This window comes from Salvelinus alpinus, chromosome 1 (genome assembly GCF_045679555.1).
Source record: "Salvelinus alpinus chromosome 1, SLU_Salpinus.1, whole genome shotgun sequence".
Lineage (NCBI taxonomy): Eukaryota > Metazoa > Chordata > Actinopteri > Salmoniformes > Salmonidae > Salvelinus > Salvelinus alpinus.
This window is the reverse complement of record NC_092086.1, coordinates 87,610,160-87,633,216: the sequence shown is the minus strand read 5'-3', so window position 1 is coordinate 87,633,216 and position 23,057 is coordinate 87,610,160. Positions and strand designations below refer to the sequence as shown.

The following is a 23,057-nucleotide window of genomic DNA, read 5'->3' as shown; positions in this document are numbered from 1 at the left end:
AGGCTACATTGTGGTTAAGGAAACCGTATTAATTGTGGAACGTTAAGGATGAATTAGAAGTCTGTTTTAGTGAGAGGGTGGTCCCTGGTCAGCCATCAAAGTTATGAAAGTTATCTTTAATCTGACAACATCCTCTTCATATGTTGTACTGTAGCTAGATAGCTAGCTAGCTAAATTGGGTAGTCAGATTAATCAAGATGTAATACACAATTAATTGGAATCAGTGATGTAGTGGTAAAACAAAGGTGGGTAAACTATAAACTCCAGTGGGCGATCGAGATCAGACGAACCACCACCGATATAAACCAAAACATTACATTTTTAGAACTGCATTGTTTGATTCCATTTTCATGCAGGTCAATAGGGAAGGCCTAATGTAATTTTATGTAGTTACACAATGCACATCAGGTCGCCCTCAGAAAAAATATTTATTTGGACTGGACACTAGGAAAGTCCAGAGAAATAGGATGTGGAGATCTTTATATTGAAATGTGTTATCTTTTTAATCACGTTCATGTTCTTAGTATCTCATGTGAGCTGCACTGCAATTCTGTATTGTAAAATGCCCTTGTATAAAAGGCCCATAGTTGTATTCTATATGCATTTGAAGAGAACATGTTATTGTGTTTGATACGATTACAGATTCTCTCAGGGATCCCATTTTAAATTTCAGGGGACCCCAAGTTTGGGAACTGCTGTAACCTCTGCTTGCTTCCTCTCTCTGTGTGCTACTCTGCTGCCTTCTGCATTGCAGCCTGCATCACCCCAGTCTGCCTCACCACTGCCTCTCACTACTTGCTGTAAAGCAAAGTTATTTTATGTGAATCTATGTAGCCAATCTTTTGTTAAGATTATAGCTTGCTTAATTTCAGTCAATTGCTCCTGCTGGGGTCAAGATCTGTTTAATGTTAGCTTCTAACGCCATCCTTCTAGCCATCTGACTGAAATATCAGTGACTATTTGCCAGTTGTACACTCATTCTCAGAGTAGTTTTTTTGGGGGGGGTGGGGGGTGTAAATGATACTTAAGTATCAAAAGTATACATTTCAAATTCCTTATTAAGCAAACCAGACAACACCATTTTCCATCTTCAACACTCAGACATCATTTACAAATGAAGCATGTCAGTTTAGTGAGTCCGCCAGATCAGAGACAGTAGGGAGACCAGGGATGTTCTCTTGATAAGTTAGTGAATTTGACAATTTTCCTGTCCTGATAAGAATTCAAAATGTAAGTACTTTTGGGTGTCAGGGGAAATGTATGGAGTAAAAAGTACATTATTTCCTTTAGGAATGTAGTAAATTAAAAGTAATCAAAAATATAAATAGTAAAGTACAGATACTCCCCAAAAATACTTAAGTAAAAATACTTCAAAGTACTACACCACTGGTCTGGGCTGAGGTAGTTCGTTTCACGTCTGTGCCTGGGCGGAGTTTGACTTTGGACTTTGCTTCTAACAAGACAAATCCGGGGGGAGTAGGCGAACATAACGAGCATACCTGAATCATGATTCCACTCTTCGCAGAGAGACGGTCGCGATTTTTAACTCCGATCAAGAATATTAACATTGTGACCGTTGATCAACGCTGGGAACGCAATAAAAAGTGTATTAACGAAATAAAAATGTGCGTAAACACCAATTAAAAAGGTGCGTAAACTGTGTTTACCCTCCACTAAATCCCAAATGGGTCTATATACAGCCTAAAACAATGCTTGCACAATCGTGTACATGTTCCTACAAGCCAGAATGTTGAATAAATTACATTTAAACTTACTCTACGGATTGTCTGCACGGTTTGTCCTTCCCCTGCTTGAAATTTGAGATAAAATATCCACAGCAAAGTAGCTAGTTATTGTTTACCAAACTTTTTAGTGGGCGGGTAGGTATAGATGGGTAAACTGAAAACGTCACGAAAACGATGCGCATGCTTCAGTGGAGCAGAAGTCCGTGAGTAGTTGTGATTCTGGATAGCCAGATGGCTACAACAATGGCAAACTGCTATGTGGGGAATCGTAAATGACTCGTTTCATCTTGTTTTTGATACCATTTCTTGTTTTGAGGTATTTAGTCAATAATAATAGCTAGCTAACCAACAACTGTAACAATGTATTTGAGACAGGGGCACATGTATGTTTTCAATAAGCATTGGATACAAAATATAGTTACAAATCTAAGGCAACCCCGTCTGTTTTGCTCCATATTTGCGCATGCGTCGGTTTTGTTGCTAAACAACCAAACCGTCTATAGAGGTCGCCAGCTTGTAGTCCTAAAAAACATTAGTTAGTTCAGCCATTCCTATGGGGAAAGTAGAGTTTTATGATAACCTCAGACCTTATGTCTAACACAGGCTTACGAGATCTTATACGTTTTGTTCTATGACATTATCAGTCAGTCAGTTAACATGATCTTTATGATTTATGAATCCTTTTTGTGCTTTTAAAAAATTACATAAATGCTTCAAAATTCAGTGACTGATGAAGATTTATCTTCGAACAAAATGTATAAGATCTCTGAAGCTTGTTTACTACAGACCATCTTTTTTTGGCATTTAACCAAAAACTCAATTTCCCCATAGGTTTTGTCCAACGAACCATGGTGAAGTTAGCCATTACTATTGCACTCTATATGACTCGTTCTGCACCGAGGTAAAGTTTGTTTTATATTGGATGTTCGGTTTTCTCTTGTCAATAGCTATTGAACAAGGCATGCCATGGCAAGTTGTATATTCTGAATCAGGGAAGGATGGAGAACCATCTGTCTTCGATAAAATATTTTTGACAATTGAAATCCAAATAAGAAAATATAAATTCACAGGATTGTTCTCCATCCTTCCCCGATTCAGAATATACAATTTTCATTGTCATGGCATGCTTGGTTCAATAGCTATTGACAAGAGAACTGAATCCAATAACATTTTATTGGTCACATCATGCGTCAAATACGACTGGTGTAGACTTAAGTGAAATGCTTACATACGAGCCCATACCCAACAAGGCAGAGTTAAAAACTAAGACAAATATTTGCTCAATAAAAAATGAAATAGTAACACAATAACAAGATTATATACAAGGAGTACTGAGTGTATTTAAAACTAACTTTACTTTGGTGCCGAACCATATACCTACCGGCTTTCTAAGAAGTTCGGTAAACAATACATTCCTGTAGATATTTTGTCTACATTTTTGAGCAGCTGAAGGACAAACCGCACATACAACCAGTAAAGTTTAAATGTAATTTTATTCAACATTCTGGCTTGTAAGGAACATTTACATGATTTTGAAGGCATTCGTTTCCGTCTGTAAATACAAATGTTGTATTACAGCTTGTTTAATCAGACTAGCTAGCAGGCTATCTAGCTTTGATGTAGCAGGTTACACCCCCTCCCTATGTTGCTGATGGTCCAAATACACTCAAAGGCCAGTTTATTAGGTACACCACCCTCTTCAGGGAAATGGTTCTCTCCTACAGACAGTGAGTCACGTGGCCGTAGTTACGGTTCGATTGAACGTTAGAATGGGCAAAACTAATGACCTAAGCGACTGTAACCGATGTGAAATGGCTAGCTGTTACTGGGTGTAGGTCCACTTCACTTACTGTAGTTCAATAACCAAAATATATTGTTTTCAAACCCAAGGTTTCATATAATAGCTTACACCTCATTCCTTCTGCAGACATATTTGTATCTTAATTCTGAGCAGATTTAATTTTTTTGTGAAAACTTGGTCATGCAAAAAACTGAGGGAGAATGTACCAAAATTCTGTTACCTAACTTTGCATCTGCACAGTTCTTCCAGTAAATGCGTTTTTGTAAAAATGTCTGTGTAAATTGTTTTAAAAGTAGGCCTTGTTCAAAGAGTTGTATGATTAGTTTAACTTTGAAATCAATGTTTTTGTTTGGCATACATGTTTTGTGTGAAAAAAATCAGTCTCAGTGCAAATCCATTACCGTGGTTTACTGTAGTAGACCTACCTTCCGTCACAGGACGGTTTGCTAGTGATATGCAGATAGATCTTTTCATCGGTCTATAACATGGGGGCAGGCTTATCCCTATTGCAGTTTTGAAATCTAATCCTGTGAATTTTTCCTTTCAGATGTAAACAATGGTTAAATAATTGTCATCGATCTGACTTGGAGCCAAAAACCCCTGAGGAGTTACACAATTCCTTCCAAATTTGTGCAAATCATTTTGAGCCTTCCTTGATCTGTCGTGACGTAAGTATTATTATTTACTGAAGAGGCCAGTTATCAAGGGCTGAGAATTGCCAGGGACCTCGCAATAATATATTATCACGATACTTAGGTGCCTATACGAGTAATATTGCGACGCTCCCAATTCTATATATATATATTGCAATTCGATACTGCGATTTGATGTTGCAAACATATTGATGCAAACAGAATATATTTGTATCTTAATTCTGAGCAGATTTAATATGTTATTGGGAAAACTTCTGCTCAATATCTGTCTGCTGCAGAGAGACGAGAGAGCATGAGAAAATTTGTTTTGATCAGTCATGGAAATAAGTGTTGAAAACATTTTATTGGCTCACTTTTTTTTTTAAAGTTGGAGAACATGCTATAGGATGACAAATACCTGAGTTTTTGTGCAGGTACAGCCGACTAACCGACAGCCGACTATGTTTGTTTGTTTTTTACAAATTGATGCCTGGAGTCAAAGTATTGATATAATATCATCCAAAATAAAATTGTGATATGTAAATATAGATTTTTTCCCCCATCACTAATTACAGTGCATTCTGAAAGTATTCAGACCCCTTCCCTTTTTCCACATTTTGTTAATTTACAGCCTTATTCTAAAATGGATTAATGAAAATGTTTCCTTCATCAATCTACACACAGTACCCCATAATGACAGTGAAAACAGGTTTTTAGAAATGTTTGCGAATGTATTAAAAATTACTTATTTACATAAGTATTCAGACCCTTTGCTGTGAGACTCAAAATTGAGCTCAGGTGCATCCTGTTTCCATTGATCATCCTTGAGAGGTTTCTACAACTTGATTGGAGTCCACATGTGGTAAATACAATTGATTGGACATGATTTGAAAAGCCACACACCTGTCTACGCACAGTTGACAGTGCGTGTCAGAGCAAAAACCAAGCCACGAGGTTGAAGGAATTGTCCGTAGAGCTCCGAGACAGAATTGTGTCGAGGCACAGATCTGGGGAAGGCTACCAAAAACTTCTGCTGCATTGATGGTCCCCAAGAACACTGGCCATCATTCTGAAATGGAAGAAGATTGGAACCACCAAGACTTCCTAGAGCTGGCTGCTCGGCCAAACTGAGCAATCAGGGAAGAAGGGGACTTGGTCAGGAAGGTGACCAAGAACCTGATGATCACTCTGACAGCTCCAGAGTTCCTCTGTGGAGATGGGTGAACCTTCCAGAAGGACAACCATCTCTGCAGCACTCCACCAATCATGCCTTTTACCGCAGCACATGTCAGCCTGCTTGGAGTTTGCCAAAAGCCACCTAAAGGACTCTGACCATGAGAAACAAGATTCTCTGGTCTGATGAAACCAAGATTGAACTCTTTGGCCTGAATACCAAGCGTCACGTCTGGAGGAAACCTGGCACCATCCCTACGGTGAAGTATGGTGGTGGCATCATCATGCTGTGGGGATGTTTTTCATCGGCAGGGACTGGGAAACTAGTCAGGATCAAGGGAAAGATGAACGGAGAAAAGCACACAGACCTCCTTGATGAAAACGTGTTCCAGAGCGCTCAGGACCTCAGACTGGGGTGAATGTTCACCTTCCAACAGGACAACGACCCTAAGCACACAGCCAAGACAACTCAGGAGTGGCTTCGGGACAAGTCTCTGAATGTCCAGGAGTAGCCCAGCCATAGCTCAGACTTGAACCCGATGGAACATCTCTTGAGAGACCTGAAAATAGCTGTGCAGCGACGCTCCCCATCTAACCTGACAGAGTTTGAGAGGATCTGCACAGTAATGGGAGAAACTCCCCAAATACAGGTTTGCCAAGCTTGTAGCGTCATATCCAAGAAGACTCGTGGCTGTAATCTCTGCCCAAGGTGCTTCAACAAAGCACTGAGTAAAGGGTTTGAATACTTATGTAAATGTGATATTTCCGTTTTTTAATTCTTAATAAATGTGCAACATTTAAAAATAAACTGTTTTTGATTTGTCATTGTGGGGTATTTTGTGTGGTTTGATGAGGGGGAAAAACTATTGAATCCATTTTAGAATACGGCTGTAACATAACAAAATGTGGAAAAAGTCAAGGGGTCTGAATACTTTCCAAACGCACTGTATATTAAAACATTAATTTTACGTTTTCATTCAGTTATATTGTTCAGGAATAGGGCGGAGTCATGAGTTACAGATGACCTATTCAGGTGGTGACTCATCTATGCATTAGCTAATAGACCAATTGACCGGGTTTGGGATGTAGGCTATGTCATACTCTGGCTGACCCTGTAAAATGGCAAATTTCACTGCACCTTCTATTATGTACATTGCTCTCAGAATAAAATCTCTTGCACACTAGAAATAATGTCTTGTCACATGCTTAGGGGAATCAAAAACTATTGTAGAATAGGTTTCCCACATACTGTGTGACGTGATGTCCCAACAAAGTCATGTAGACCTTTGTTGGGACTAGCTTAATCATAATGCACTAGGTCTATCTGAAGACCACTGGTAGGTCTGTATTAAAAGGTCATGCTTCTCCCTGTAGGTTCTTACTCTCAGGCATGCAAAAGAGTGGCATTGAAATTGTTATAATTATTTGCTTGTTTCTTTTTCAGAGCACTTTAAGAACATCCTTGAAAGAGGGTGCTATTCCAACCAGATTTGATTTTACAAGCCATTTGAATAATCCATCAGGCCACAACCGGAATAAAAGAACAAGAGAACCTGTAAGTATTGTCATGTTTAAAACACACAAGTGGTTTACAGTGTCCCTTATAAGGTCATGACCCTGAATGTTGTACCCAATAAAGTCATCCTAACCTGATCTCAGTAAGTGTATAATCTGATACTATTGCATTAATTCCAGTTTACATCTAAGTATGTCTTTAATCCATTTAGGCTGAGGCAGAGCTTGCATCCTTGAAGAAAGCTAAAGGGGATTGGTTTGGTAAATCTATTTCTTTTCATTTGTTTGTTTTACCATAAGAAGAAAATATTTCCATATTTGGCCACTCGCTGCAAAATGATATCTATTTTCCTACCAGAAATTACATAATTGGGTAGCAACTAGTAGTTCATAGTAATGTGGTCTGTATTGTCATAGGCTATATGTTAAGTTAGGAAAGTACACCTTTTGATAGGGTATTTGTAGAAATGGCTCAACGTATTTATTCAGTTACACTTTTTTTCAATTTCTTGTCCATGTTTTCTCCTTTACTACAGAAGATGATGCTCCATCTGAGTTGAAAGTTAAGCCAGGAGAGAATAGCGCAACATGTGATTTACAGCAAGAGGAACAAAAGAGAGAGGATGTCGCCAACTCCAAAGCAAAGGAAATCCTTAAAGTCTACTTTAAGGAAACCCTTGCCTTCACTGGATTCAGCATAGGGAACGATGCAAACCCCAACACAGATGAACCGATGGGAGACCACAGAGGACAACAGTCTCTCAACCCCATCTGTGTTGAAAAAATTGACCAGAAAGAAGTCCTTCAGTTCAGCGAGGACCTCATGCGGGAGGAGATCCGGAACAGTTTGAGGTTGGCACGCTTTTTCTCCATCCTGCTTCAAGGTGTGACAAACATCGAGGGAAAAGATCAGATCCCAGTTTTCATCAGGTCCGTCACTGTGGCAGGGTTCCCTCAGAAACACCTCATGGGTTTCCTGCCCTGTTATGCAGATGCTGAGGGTCTGTTTTACATGCTGCTCTCAGAAATTCGGAATAAGTGGGGGCTGCGGATGGAGCATTGTCGAGGACTTACCTACCTGACCACAGGTGGTTTATGTCAGAAAATGAAGGATCTCACCAGCAGGATTCTGCAGGAGTTTCCTCAGGTAGTGCTAGCACCTAGTGACCCATACGCCTTTAACATGTGGCTAATCCGCTCCATGCCCATACCTTATATCCAGAAGGTTGTGAACACAGTGGAGGAGGTCGCCACAATAATTAGAGGATCCCCAGATCTTTGGGAAAGACTGGAGGTGAAAATCAAGTCTTCATACAGCCACCTTAAAGGTGAAGTGGACAGGATCATAGAGGCTTCCCAGAACACCTGGGAGTATGGTGTTGATGCCTTCCAGACCATGTTGGACATTCTTGAACCATTCCTCGCCTGCATCAACGAGGTGTGCTCGGCTGCGAACGCAGACACCGCTACTTGTGAGCAGATGGCCAAGCTCAAGCCGATCCTGAAGAACTTCAATTTCATTATCACCCTGGTTGTTCTGAAGAATACCCTCTGTTGCGTGAGTATCCTCAACCCGAGTCTCAGGGGAGCCATCAGCATCAGCAGCACCTTGCAGTACACAATCTCCAACGCCTTAAAGCTGGTCAACAAACATCTGCAGGAGATCGCAATATTCCACAGGAAGTGGTTTTCTGACGCAGTGGGCAGGGCTAAGAAGCTGGGAGTGGAGGTCGCTAGGCCGGATGAGAGCTCACCTGAGACTGGCGAGGCAGTTGCAACTGAAACCCCTCTGGAGGATTTCTACAGAGAGACTCTGAGCAGGCAGATCTTACAGTACCTTGTTGCGGAGGTAAAGCGGGTGTTTAGCACTGAGATGGTTCGGATTCTGAGATGGCTCTCATTGGTGCCGTCTTACATGGCTGACCACAATTTCAGTATCCGCAGGGATAAAGTGGCGGACGCAAACTTGAACAACCTTGCCCGGCCTGACACGTTTTACGATGAGCTTGGTTGCTGGGAGGTGAAGTGGAGACATGCTAGCAAGCGGAGGATCCTGCCCACAACAGTGTTTGCAACATTGAAAATCCCAGACATTGCATTTTACCCAAATGTGCAGAGCCTGCTGAGAGTTTTGGGAACCATCCCCTGTGTGAATGCAGAGGCAGACGTGTATGGGCAGTACAACATGGTGCTGGAGCGGTACCAGTCTTACCTGAAAGCCACACCGGAGGATCAGAGACTGTGCAACATGGCATTTGTCTATGTCAATCAAGACGTGCACTTCAATGTGGAAGACATGGTTGAGTCCTATGTGGAGAAGCATATTGACATATTGCAGTTTTTGCATATGGTAAGTTTATTTTAATATTAAAGTTGTGTTCTTGTTGCTTTTAAAGTCTTTGCTCCGCAATCAAATAAACTGAAGATTTCAAATAATTTGAAAAACTACACAAAATTAAAGTACTGTAAGTGGATGTTGGATATTTCTGAACTTGTTTTCTTACTAATATTTACATTTGTAGGTTTCAGTTACTGAACAAAAGTCTTATTTTGCTAATGCTTTTATTTTCTGTTCATAGGATGATGAGGTAATAGAGATGCAGCCTGAAGCTGGTAAGGAAGTACAATTATTAATATAATAATTGTATAATATTTATTGCACTATTGTGTAAATATCAAAATATTTGCATTAATACCTATGTTTTATTAATTATTCCTTCTTGGCTCATGCTCTTCACTGCTTTATTTCAGAACCTGTCTCTGAGAATGATGGGAATCACACTCTAAAAGAGAATGTTGAAGAAACACAAGAAGAACCACAGGACATCATACCCTCTGAGATGGAGACCGAGAGAGTGGGGCAACCGAAACTCCCAGCCACAGAAACTAATAAGGAGGCACTCAAATCTGCTCTGCAGGTTGCTGTGACAGCTGCATATAACAGCCAGAGCAGACAGCCTGGTGAGGCCTCTGCTGAACAGGATGGCGAGGTTGAAGACTCATTGAAATATGTGTCGAAGTCTGAGATGGAAGAAGTTCTCAGAGTATGCGAGGATGCTGTCAGGGAGGGAATTCTTGTGGAGGTGGGCACTTCCTTTTTTTCTCTGTTCATCGACCGCGTTGTGAAGTTAGGGGAGAAAAAACATCTTCCTCTCTTCCTCAGGTTTGTGGACAGTTTTGATGTCATGCGATTGGAACTCATGGGATTTCTGGATGTGGATCTTGACTGTGATGCCATGTCAGAGCGCATATTGGAAATTGTCACCAAAGAGTGGCATCTCGATTTGTGTTACTGCAGAGGTCAGGCCTACCTAGGATCCGGTGATGTCTCCTACAAGCTGAAAGCATTTGCCTGCAAAATCCAAGAAAAGTACCCCCTTGCAATATGCACACACTGCTCTTGTTACTCCTTTAACATATGGTGGTCAAAATCCACCCCTGTGTCAGCAGTCAAACGGGCCCTGGATGTGTTTGAAGAGGTGTTGATGTTTTTTGGGAGCATGCCTATGCTTGAGAAACAGCTGGATCATGTCATTGCATTTGGTCTTAGGGAAAGCTATGAAAAGGTTCAAGAATTGCAGGGGAAGTTCTGTACCGTCTGGCAGGAGAAGCACGATTCCTATGAAGTCTTTGTGCAGATGCTGGAGCCCCTTGTCGAATGTTTGGAGAAAATCAAGAGCAACCCACAGAGGTGGAAATCCTCATTCTCTCTAAAAGCTGGAGCACTGCTGCGTTTGATAAGGGACTTTGATTTTATTGTGCCCATGGTAGCCCTGAAGAACACCTCGTCCTTCACCAGGGAACTGAGTGCAGGACTCCAGAAGGATCATTTCAGCGCAGCATCCCAACTCTGCCAGATCAGTGGTATAGTGGCTACTCTTAACAGGGTCAAAACAAACATCAAAGTATTTCACCAGAATTGGTTTGATGAAGCTTGTGCGCTCGCCCAGAGTCTAGGTGTGCAGATAAAAGTGCCTGATAATTCCTCTGCGTCCAGGGATAGCATGATGAAACCAGCTCTGTATTACAAAGATGCACTAAGTGTGCCCCTAGTGGACAACCTCACCAATGCTGTTAAGGATCATTTCTCTGAGGACCACAAGGAGGCCCTAAACTTCCTCTCCCTGGTTCCCTGCTCTGTGACTGTGAGTTACATGTTTGAAATCCTGAGGTCAAAGCCTCCTCTCTACGCCAGTGATCTGCCTGACTCCGACAACTTCTTCACCGAGTTGTGCTGCTGGAGGGTGAAGTGGAAGACCAAAGTTGCATCCGTGACCATACCAGACACCATCTTTCAGACTCTCCGTCTGCCACTCATGCAGTACTTTGGGAACATCAACACACTGCTGAGGATCATGTCTGTGCTACCCAGCACGGTACTGGAGAACTGTGGGGAAGTGATGCGCCACAAGATGTTCCAGGAATACCTGAGGAACACCAGCCCCAAGGACAGGTCCCCATGTCTGGCCATGCTGCAGGTGGGAACCAACTTCAGCAGAGATCTGGACCGGATGGTGACTAAGTGCTTGAAGGTCACTCCCCAGGCTTTAGAGGGCATCTGCTTGGTAAGTTTTCACTGTTGAAATAAATGTCCATGATTATTACACTGCTCAAAAAAATAAAGGGAACACTTAAACAACACAATGTAACTCCAAGTCAATCACACTTCTGTGAAATCAAACTGTCCACTTAGGAAGCAACACTGATTGACAATAAATTTCACATGCTGTTGTGCAAATGGAATAGACAACAGGTGGAAATTATAGGCAATTAGCAAGACACCCCCAATAAAGGAGTGGTTCTGCAGGTGGTGACCACAGACCACTTCTCAGTTCCTATGCTTCCTGGCTGATGTTTTGGTCACTTTTGAATGCTGGCGGTGCTTTCACTCTAGTGGTAGCATGAGACGGAGTCTACAACCCACACAAGTTGCTCAGGTAGTGCAGCTCATCCAGGATGGCACATCAATGCGAGCTGTGGCAAGAAGGTTTGCTGTGTCTGTCAGCGTAGTGTCCAGAGCATGGAGGCGCTACCAGGAGACAGGCCAGTACATCAGGAGACGTGGAGGAGGCCGTAGGAGGGCAACAACCCAGCAGCAGGACCGCTACCTCCGCCTTTGTGCAAGGAGGAGCAGGGGGAGCACTGCCAGAGCCCTGCAAAATGACCTCCAGCAGGCCACAAATGTGCATGTGTCTGCTCAAACGGTCAGAAACAGACTCCATGAGGGTGGTATGAGGGCCCGACGTCCACAGGTGGGGGTTGTGCTTACAGCCCAACACCGTGCAGGACGTTTGGCACCGTGGAGGACGTGTGCTCAGGTTCACACTGAGCACATGTGACAGAGTCTGGAGACGCCGTGGAGAACGTTCTGCTGCCTGCAACATCCTCCAGCATGACTGGTTTGGCGGTGAGTCAGTCATGGTGTGGGGTGGCATTTCTTTGGGGGGCCTGCACAGCCCTCCATGTGCTCGGCAGAGGTAGCCTGACTGCCATTAGGTACCGAGATGAGATCCTCAGACCCCTTGTGAGACCATATGCTGGTGGGGTTGGCCCTGGGTTCCTCCTAATGCAAGACAATGCTAGACCTCATGTGGCTGGAGTGTGTCAGCAGTTCCTGCAAGAGGAAGGCATTGATGCTATGGACTGGCCCGCCCGTTCCCCAGACCTGAATCCAATTGAGCACATCTGGGACATCATGTCTCGCTCCATCCACCAACGCCACGTTGCACCACAGACTGTCCAGGAGTTGGCGGATGCTTTAGTCCAGGTCTGGGAGGAGATCCCTCAGGAGACCATCCGCCACCTCATCAGGAGCATGCCCAGGCGTTGTAGGGAGGTCATACAGGCACGTGGAGGCCACACACACTACTGAGCCTCATTTTGACTTGTTTTAAGGACATTACATCAAAGTTGGATCAGCCTGTAGTGTGGTTTTCCACTTTAATTTTGAGTGTGAATCCAAATCCAGACCTCCATGGGTTGATAAATTTGATTTCCATTGATAATTTTTGTGTGATTTTGTTGTCAGCACATTCAACTATGTAAAGAAAAAACTATTTAATAAGAATATTTCATTCATTCAGATCTAGGATGTGTTATTTTAGTGTTCCCTTTATTTTTTTGAGCAGTGTATTTTGTCTAATACGTTAAACCTATGTAGTCTTTCAGTGCAGTCTATACTGAAATGTCATTTTAAAATAAATGATTTCCTTTTAATGTCTTTTTAAATTATTTTTTTAGGATAAGGAATCCAAAAGTCTGATGAAGAACTCTGAAGCCAACATGGAAGGTATGTTATAGAAAATATTTGTTACAATTACATGGTCACATGGGGATTCATTGTAAGGTAATAAATATGTAATAACACTTACCATTTAGTATGTTGGTAATAGGGATGGACCTAGGTTTTGTCAAGTGACGAAATAAATGAACTCTCTCTGATAGAACATTATAGAACTTGAACTGAGTCAATTGAATTAAATCATTTACCTTTTATATTTTCAGTCCATCATGGCAAAGATGGAACAGAGGACCTTGAGAATCAGTCTTCTGACAAGAAAGAGAACCAGGAAATGAAAGCGGTGGATGAGAATGGGCACACTGGAGATAATCGACAGAGTTTGGAAATGGTTTTCAGACTGGCTGCACGTCTAGGGAAAAAGAAGTGCCAGCTCTCCGAACTCTCCAAAGAAGATCAAGTCCTTCTCATCCAGGATCTCGGCCTGTGCCACTGGTTTGGAAGAGATGGCAAGTCCACGCTTAACGTAGGAGAGGAGGAAATGGTAGAGATTCTCACAAAATCCATCAGGGAAGTCATACTCTTAGAAATACAGGAGTCACCCTTCTTTTCTCTTATTACAGATAAACCTGTTGTAATTGCTAATAAGAGCTATCTGCCTGTCTTCGTCAGATATGTTGGGGAATGTGCCCCCAAGGTAGAGCTCATTGGTTTTTTGCGATTTTTTGAAACCTGTGACGTTGATGTTCAAGCCAAGAATCTTTCAGCAACTTTAACCGAAGACTGGGGATTGCCGATGAGTCAGTGTCGTGGGCAAGCATTCATGCGCATGGGCTCAGGTTGTCACAGCCTGAAGAAGATGTCTTTGGAGTTTCTCGAGAGCTATCCTCTGTCTGTCATCACACCCAGTGAGTCTTGTGGTCTTGCCTGTTGGCTAGCAGGAAGTGTACACTGCCCACCTGTCACAAAGATGCTGGGAATTGTGGAAGATCTTCTACTGTTCTTTGACCAGTCACCTGGACTGGAGGCAGAGCTAGCACAGGCTGTGGATGGGTTACTGAATACACCTCGGGAGGCCTTGGAGGAGATTCCAGAAACCTGTTGCTCCAGGTGGAAGAAGAGGGAGGACTTTTTTGATCTCCTAGTCGACACATTGGAGGGAGTCTTGAGTTGCCTGGATTCAGTTAGTTCCAGCGCCACGGGCACTATGTCGCTACATGCACAGGTCCTCGCCACTGCTTTGAGAGAGATGGATTTTGTCGTCACACTTGTGATCCTGAAGAACGCCTGTTCTCCTCTTCGGAACTGCAGCACTGTTTTCCGCTGTGGTAACCCTGCTGACATCATCTGTGAGGTGGAGAAGATCGTACCAATCATAGAGACACTGAACAAGATGTTGGAGAACATAAGCACTGTACACACACCTTGGTTTGAAGAGGCATTGCAACTAGCATCCAAGGTGGCCCCTCAGCAAGTGTGTTTCCCAGAGGAAGCTAACTCTTACGAGTCTCCAGAGGTGTACTACAGGGACAACTTTAGTGTTCCTGTACTGAGCTGCCTCATTGACGAAATGAAGTACAACTTCTCCGACAGTCATTTGAAAGCCTTGAAGCTCCTGTCTCTTCTTCCCACCTGCAATCCACAGCCCATTTCAGAGCCAATCCGCGCAGAGTCCACAGACAAGCTATACAGTCTCTACCTGTCTGACCTGCCTGATCCTGACACAGTAGAGCAGGATATCAGTAACTGGGCCACAGTGTGGAAAGAGAAATACCAGGACATGTCACCACCAGCTTCTATCTCTGAGATACTGCTTCACCCAGAATCTCAAAGCCATCCCACAGTGACAATGCTGCTCAGACTGGTGGCTGTTCTACCCAGCGTCAGTATGGAGTGGGACCTCATGAAGACCACCCTGAACTCCATGAGGGCTCTGCTGAAGAACACTGTCTGCAAGGGCAGCAAAACCGACACTGTGATGCTTCTCATGCATTACCCAACTGTTCAAAGACTAAGGGAGGTCATTGAGAAGTGCATCGAAGTTGACCCAGAAAGCATCCCATGTCTTGAGCAGGTAAATTAACAGCAATACTCTTTCTAGCATTCCAATGCTCATGTTTTAAGGACTGATTTGATTGATATACAGGTTTTTTTCTGCATAGAAAAGTCTTGGACGGGCCGCTTAAGTGTTTTTTTCCGGGCCGCCTATGTCCAAACGGTAAAAAAATAAATGTATATACAGTATCAGTCAAAAGTTTGGACACACCTACTCATTCCAGGCCTTTTCTTTATTTTTACTATTTTCTACATTGTAGAATAATAGTGAAGAGTTCAAAACTATGAAATAACACATATGGAATCATGTAGTAACCAAAAAAGTGTTAAACAAATCAAAATATTTTATATTTGAGATTCTTCGAAGTAGCCACCCTTTGCCTTGATGACAGCTTTGCACACTCTTGGCATTCTCTCAACCAGCTTCATGAGGTAGTCACCTGGAATGCATTTCAATTAACAGTAAGTTACCAGCCTCAGAAATTGCAGCCCAAATAAATGCTTCACAGAGTTCAAGTAACAGATACAGCTCAACATCAGCTGTTCAGAGGTGACTGCGTGAATCAGGCCTTCTTGGTCGAATTGCTGCAAAGAAACCACTACTAAAGGACACCAATAAGAAGAGACTTGCTTGGGCCAAGAAACACGAGCAATGGACACTAGACCAGTGGAAATCTGTCCTTTGGTCTGATGAGTCCAAATGTGAGATTTTTACTTCTAACTGCTGTGTCTTTGTGAGATTAGATTAGGTGAATGGATAATCTCCGCATGTGTGGTTCCCACCGTGAAGCATGGAGGAGGTGGTGTGATGGTGTGGGGTTGCTTTGCTGGTGACACTGTCAGTGATTTTATTTAGAATTCAAGGCACACATAACCAGCATTGCTACCACAGCATTCTGCAGCGATACGCCAGTCCCGCTAAGCGTGAACCATATGAGATATAATCTTTTTTTTAACAGGACAATGATCCAACACACCTCCAGGCTGTGTAAGGGCTATTTGACCAAGAAGGTGAGTGATGGAGTGCTGCATCAGATGACCTGACCTCAACCCAATTGAGATGGTTTGGGATGAGTTGGACCGCAGAGTGAAGGAAAAGCAGCCAACAAGTGCTCAGTGTATATGGGAACTCCTTCAAGACTGTTGGAAAGCATTTCAGGTGAAGCTGGTTGAGAGAATGCCAGGAGTGTGCAAAGGGTGGCTACTTTGAAGAATAGTTTCACTTTTGTGGTTACTACATGATGTACTATTTCATAGTGTTGATGTCTTCACTATTATTCTACAATGTAGAAAATAGTACAAATAAATAAAAACCCTGGAATGAGTAGGAGTGTCCAAACTTTTGATATATATACAGTGAGCACCATAATTCATTGGACAGTGATCATTTTTTTGTTATTTGGGTTCTGTACTCGAGCACTTTGTCATTGTATCCTTTCAAACTCAATGAGGGTGAAGTGCAGACTGTCAGCTTTAATTAACAGCTTGATTGTATTTTCATACATATCGGATGAACCGTTTAGAAATTATAGAAGCTTGTGTACATAGTCCCCCCCATTTTCGGGCATCAAAAAACATTGGACAGTTTAACATAATGTAGAATAAAGTAATCATTGTTAATATTTGGTCGCATATCCTTTGCATGCAATGACTGCTTGAAGTCTGTGATGCATCGACATCACCAGACGCTGGGTATCTTCCCTGGTGATGCTCTGCCAGGCCTGTACTGCAGCCATCTTCAGTTCCTGCTTGTTTCTGGGACTTATTGCCTTCAGTCTCCTCTTCAGCATGTAAAATGCATGTTCAATTGGATTCAGATCCGGTGATTGACTCGGCCAATCAAGGATTTTCCACTTTTTGGCCATCAAAAACCCCTTCGTTGCTCTAGCAGTATGTTTATGGTCATTGTCTTGTTACATGATGAAGTGCCGTCCAATGAGTTTGGAGGCATTTGGTTTTATCTGAGCAGATAAAATATTTCTGTGCACTTCAGAATTCATTGTTCAACTTCTGTCTGCAGTCACATCATCGTTGAAGACAAGTGAGCCTGTTCCACTGGCAGCCATACAGGCCCAAGCCATAACACCCCCTCCACCATGTTTCACTGGCAGCCATACAGGCCCAAGCCATAACACCCCCTCCACCATGTTTCAGGGATGAGGTGGTATGCTTTGGATCATGGGCATGTCTTTTTCTTCTCCACACTTTCCTCTTTCCATCACTCTGGTACATGTTAATCTTTGTCTCATCTGTCCACAATACTTTTTTTCCCAGAACTCTTGGGGCTCTTTTAGGTGCTTTTTAGCAAACTGTAATCTTGCCTTTCTGTTCTTCAGGCTTATCAGTGGTTTGCATCTTGTAGTGTACCCTCTGTAGTCCTGCTGGTGTAGTCTTCTACATATGGTAGACTTTGACACACCTGCATCCAGGAGAGTGTTTTTGATCTGTTGGGCTGTTGTCAGGGGTTTTCTTCACCATAGAGAGTGTTCTCTGGTCGTCCACCACAGTGGTCTTCCTCAGTCTACCAGGTCTTTTGACATAATTGAGATCACCGGTTGTTGTTTTTTTCTTGTTAATGATGAACCAAACTGTTGACTTGGGCATGCCCAGGGTTTTTGCAATGTTCCTGATTGATTGATTTTCATTTCTGAGCCTTATTACGGCCAGCTTCATTTGCATCGACACTGCTATCTTCCTCATGTTGTCACACCCCAACAACAACCTCCAAAGGCAATAGCAAAGTCTATAATCAATACTATTAATCAACGGCTCTCCTGCATTCACTAACTACACAAATGAATACACCTGCCTAACGACACACATCTGTGAAGCCAATTCAACAAATACTTGTATTACCTTAAAATGGGGGGACCATGTACAAAAGGTGCTGTCATTTCTAAACGGTTCATCCGATCTGTATGAAAATACCCTTAAATTAAAGCTGACAGTCTGCACTTCACCCTCATTGTCATTGTATCCTTTCAAACTCAAAGTGCTAGAGTACAGAACCAAAATAACAAAAAAATGGTCACTGTCCAATGAATTATGGTGCTCACTGTGTGTGTGTGTGTGTGTATATACACTGCTCAAAAAAATAAAGGGAACACTAAAATAACACATCCTAGATCTGAATGAATGAAATATTCTTATTAAATACTTTTTTCTTTACATAGTTGAATGTGCTGACAACAAAATCACACAAAAGTTATCAATGGAAATCAAATTTATCAACCCATGGAGGTCTGGATTTGGAGTCACACTCAAAATTAAAGTGGAAAACCACACTACAGGCTGATCCAACTTTTGATGTAATGTCCTTAAAACAAGTCAAAATGAGGCTCAGTAGTGTGTGTGGCCTCCACGTGCCTGTATGACCTCCCTACAACGCCTGGCCAACTCCTGGACAGTCTGTGGTGCAACGTGGCGTTGGTGGATGGAGCGAGACATGATGTCCCAGATGTGCTCAATTGGATTCAGGTCTGGGGAACGGGCGGGCCAGTCCATAGCATCAATGCCTTCCTCTTGCAGGAACTGCTGACACACTCCAGCCACATGAGGTCTAGCATTGTCTTGCATTAGGAGGAACCCAGGGCCAACCGCACCAACATATGGTCTCACAAGGGGTCTGAGGATCTCATCTCGGTACCTAATGGCAGTCAGGCTACCTCTGGCGAGCACATGGAGGGCTGTGCGGCCCCCCAAAGAAATGCCATCCCACACCATGACTGACCCACCGCCAAACCGGTCATGCTGGAGGATGTTGCAGGCAGCAGAACGTTCTCCACGGCGTCTCCAGACTCTGTCACGTCTGTCACATGTGCGTGTGAACCTGCTTTCATCTGTGAAGAGCACAGGGCGCCAGTGGCGAATTTGCCAATCTTGGTGTTCTCTGGCAAATGCCAAACGTCCTGCACGGTGTTGGGCTGTAAGCACAACACCCACCTGTGGACGTCGGGTCCTCATACCACCCTCATGGAGTCTGTTTCTGACTGTTTGAGCAGACACATGCACATTTGTGGCCTGCTGGAGGTCATTTTCCAGGGCTCTGGCAGTGCTCCTCCTTGCACAAAGGCGGAGGTAGCGGTCCTGCTGCTGGGTTGTTGCCCTCCTACGGCCTCCTCCACGTCTCCTGATGTACTGGCCTGTCTCCTGGTAGCGCCTCCATGCTCTGGACACTACGCTGACAGACACAGCAAACCTTCTTGCCACAGCTCGCATTGATGTGCCATCCTGGATGAGCTGCACTACCTGAGCAACTTGTGTGGGTTGTAGACTCCGTCTCATGCTACCACTAGAGTGAAAGCACCGCCAGCATTCAAAAGTGACCAAAACATCAGCCAGGAAGCATAGGAACTGAGAAGTGGTCTGTGGTCACCACCTGCAGAACCACTCCTTTATTGGGGGTGTCTTGCTAATTGCCTATAATTTCCACCTGTTGTCTATTCCATTTGCACAACAGCATGTGAAATTTATTGTCAATCAGTGTTGCTTCCTAAGTGGACAGTTTGATTTCACAGAAGTGTGATTGACTTGGAGTTACATTGTGTTGTTTAAGTGTTCCCTTTATTTTTTTGAGCAGTGTATATATATATATATCTCACACACACACACAAAACATTTGTTTTTCTTTTTGTGTAAAATTAAACCACAGATATAAAGTATGTAGAAATGATGATGGACCTGTACATTTTGAAGTAAGTTTATCTTTGAGAACGAATCACCAAAATAAAAGCAAGACAGTCAGGGGGAATCTAAAATTTTAACTCAGGAGTATTTGTCATGGGGCCCCCATTGATTTAGTTTTGTTTGAATCCCTTTTTTTGTAGAATTGCATGAAATTTGCTTTAAAACAGCTACATTTTGTCACTGGGAGGGCATCTAAAGTTTTCGGTCATCGACCACACCATTTGCCAGGCCCATGGCCACGCCTCCACCACGCCCACCACCTAAGCCCCATTTCTATCCAGAAAATCCCTGGTATAGATATGCATACAATTATTTTATTCATGAATTGTCCGTTTTACAAACAGACAGATAATAACAGTAAACAATACAGCAAGATCACCCCCCCCCCCCATCCCCTGGCAAAGGAGATATGCATAGCAATTAAATGTGTTTTAAATGTACTCAATTCTGTTATGTAATTTAGGTGAAGAAACAAATGAAAAGTCTGAAGCTGGAAAGTGGTAAGTGAATGTTTAAATCATGAAGATTCATCATGACATATTCTACATGAACCATGTAATAGTATATACTTCAGAGTGAAAATAAAGGAAAGAGGGGTGTTTAACTAACTGTGTGTGTGTTTAGATTTCAGAGCTTTTGTTTTAAACCCTGATGAGAGACATGAGCAGACAGTTGAGGAACACCAAGCTGATATGGCAGAACAACCCCTTGCAGGAGAGTTGCAAGAGGAGGACGGCGTGCTGATGGCGGAGGACGGCGTGCTGATGGCGGAGGACGGCGTGCTGATGGCGGAGGACGGCGCGCTGATGGCGGAGGACGGCGCGCTGATGGCGGAGGACGGCGCGCTGATGGCGGAGGACGGCGCGCTGATGGCGGAGGACGGCGCGCTGATGGCGGAGGACGGCGCGCTGATGGCGGAGGACGGCGCGCTGATGGCGGCGGACGGCGCGCTGATGGCGGAGGACGCCGTGGCCCAGGCGCAGGACGGTGTGGCCCAGGCGGAGGACGGCGTGGCGCAGGACGGCGTGGCCCAGGCACAGGACGGCGTGGCGCAGGAGGCCGTCGCGCTGGCGGAGGAGGAGGTCGGCGGGCTGATGGTGGAGGAGGGCGTCGCGGAGGACGGTGTTGTGATGGTAGAGGACAGGGTCGTAGGTCAGAGGCAGGCTATGTCTTTCTATGACCCACCTGTGCGTGAGGAAATACTTAAGGAACTCTGGGACTCACAGTTCTTCACAATAATAACGGAACAGGCAGTTGAGATTGAGGGAAAGCTCTATGTCCCCCTGTGCATCAGGTACTTGGACAAACAGGACACTCAGTGCGAGGAGACTGTAGCTTTCATCCCGTTTAGCCAGGACACTGCTGTCTTGGCTGATGCTATTGAAACAGCCCTATCAGAGAAATGGGGGCTCAATATGGAGTACTGTAGAGGGCAAGCTTTGCTAAGTGTTGGTGAGGTAGGGTCTCGGATGAGGGCTGTCTCTGCTGTAATAGCCCAGAAATACCCCCTGGCCATGCAAATGGTCAGCTCTGCTGTGTCTCTGAATGTGTGGCTAGCCAGGTCATCTCCTGCAGTGGCTGCAGCAGACTGTGCAGTGTCTATAGAAAACATGTTACAGTGGCTCACAGAGGATGCAGAACGACAGACCAAACTGGAAGAGGTGATCATTGCCATATTCCAACATGATGAGGGGAAGGGTAATGAGCTTAGGGACAAGCTTATTAAGAACTGGGAGAAGAGTCATGATATGCATGATTTGATGGTAGAGCTCCTGGAGGTAGTCATGCTGTGCTTGAATGAGCTGAAAAGTGAGGAGAATAGCTTAGGGAGTGGCCAGGCACTGCTTTACTTCAATAAAGTCAGACGTTTTGAGTTCATCTTCTCGGCTGTCGTGCTGAAGAATGTCCTGAGCTCGACCAAAAAGCTGAGCCAATCTCTTCAAGGAAAACCCCTAGATGTGTTGCTAGCTATGAATAGCTTGCCCGATCTCCTAACTTCCCTCAATGAATTGAAGAGCGATATCGACACACATCACAAGGCCTGGTTCAAGGAAGCTGTCTCTCTAGCTTCCAAGCTGCAGATAACGTTGTTGCACTCTGCGCTGCTAGAACCCCTGAGTCAGTTTTACAAAATGGCGGTTAGTCAGAAGGTGATAGAGCACTCCATTGCTGAGGTCAGTGAGTTCTTCACAGAGAAGGTCCTCAGTACCCTGAGGTGCCTGGAGATTGTGCCTTACGCCATGTCGAAGCTAGAAAACAGCAGTGTAAATGCTCACGTTTTCCGCATGTACAAAGATGACATGCCTGACCTGGTCTCACTCCCAGCAGAGATGAAGTCTTGGAGAGAGAAGTGGTTGGATCCCATGTCCGGGTATCTTCCAGCTACTGTGCTCGACACCCTGAAGGCATCAGACATTAGGAGCTTTAGTAACATTGAAACCCTCCTAAGGCTCCTGGTCATCCTACCATTTTCCCGGAGGGAGAGTACCTTCAGGCAGGGAAAGCGAAGCCTCCAGGGGTTCATACAACAGGAGACCAGGTCCCTTTCTGAACTTCATCCTCTGTAAATAAGTTGGTGTTCCCTCAAGCTCTTATTAGCGTAAAGCAGGTTTCTGAGTTGGTGTCCTATACTGCTGACCCACTGTACCCTTGAGTAAATGTCCAACCTAATTTAGGTCTCAAACATTTTAACTTACTAGAAGACATTTCCCTGTATACATGAATGATCTAAATCTTTTGGTCATTTTATTCATTGTTTTTTATTATAACATTTTTGTTTTAAGTTGTTTGGATAATTGTACTGCCTAATGGGACCAATGTCTTTACAAAAAAAGCAATGCTCACCTGAGGGTTACCAATGCTTGTGTGCCTTTATGCAAAACTAACAGTCAACCCCATGAATCATAAAAATACAGATGTCTGAAAATGACAGTCCCGTCAGGCTTTTTGAAATAACTTTTTTTGTCAGCACCAAATAACATTGGACTGAATTTAAGAATCACTTGCATCAATTCACTGTCAATAAGTTGTATCATTCTCTTCCTTGGCACAAATAGAAATGGTTAGTTCAATCATGTAGATGTATTTTATGATGGTTTCTTGTCTATTTAGGAGAGTTCATTTTCTGTAAAGAATTCTCCAAATACTGTCTCCTTAAGAGTTCAACATTCATATATATTTGTCAAAAAATGAAAATAAAGTTCTAAAAAGAC

At 43.5% G+C, this 23,057-nt stretch overlaps 1 protein-coding gene and 1 long non-coding RNA gene across 3 annotated transcripts in view; one reads left to right on the top strand and one right to left on the bottom strand.

Annotated features, from left to right (window-relative positions):
• Positions 1-2,108, bottom strand: part of LOC139532727 (uncharacterized) — a 7,484-nt gene extending 5,376 nt beyond the window's left edge. Inside the window, exon 1 of the long non-coding RNA XR_011666645.1 lies at positions 1,776-2,108. This is a non-coding gene — a long non-coding RNA (uncharacterized lncRNA). The remainder of the gene's footprint in view (positions 1-1,775) is intronic.
• The window catches only part of LOC139532687 (uncharacterized), a 23,699-nt gene extending 642 nt beyond the window's left edge, over positions 1-23,057 (top strand). Inside the window, exons 2-11 of one of the 2 annotated variants that reach the window (XM_071330629.1) lie at positions 4,094-4,214; positions 6,796-6,906; positions 7,079-7,127; positions 7,403-9,216; positions 9,446-9,479; positions 9,618-11,431; positions 13,107-13,155; positions 13,371-15,178; positions 20,309-20,345; positions 20,560-23,057. In XM_071330629.1, coding sequence (XP_071186730.1) covers positions 4,094-4,214; positions 6,796-6,906; positions 7,079-7,127; positions 7,403-9,216; positions 9,446-9,479; positions 9,618-11,431; positions 13,107-13,155; positions 13,371-15,178; positions 20,309-20,345; positions 20,560-22,412 — 7,690 coding nt within the window. In that variant the 3' untranslated portion in view covers positions 22,413-23,057. Of the gene's footprint in view, positions 1-4,093; positions 4,215-6,795; positions 6,907-7,078; positions 7,128-7,402; positions 9,217-9,445; positions 9,480-9,617; positions 11,432-13,106; positions 13,156-13,370; positions 15,179-20,308; positions 20,346-20,469 lie in introns of both variants that reach the window. The other variant, XM_071330620.1, reaches the window with a different exon arrangement.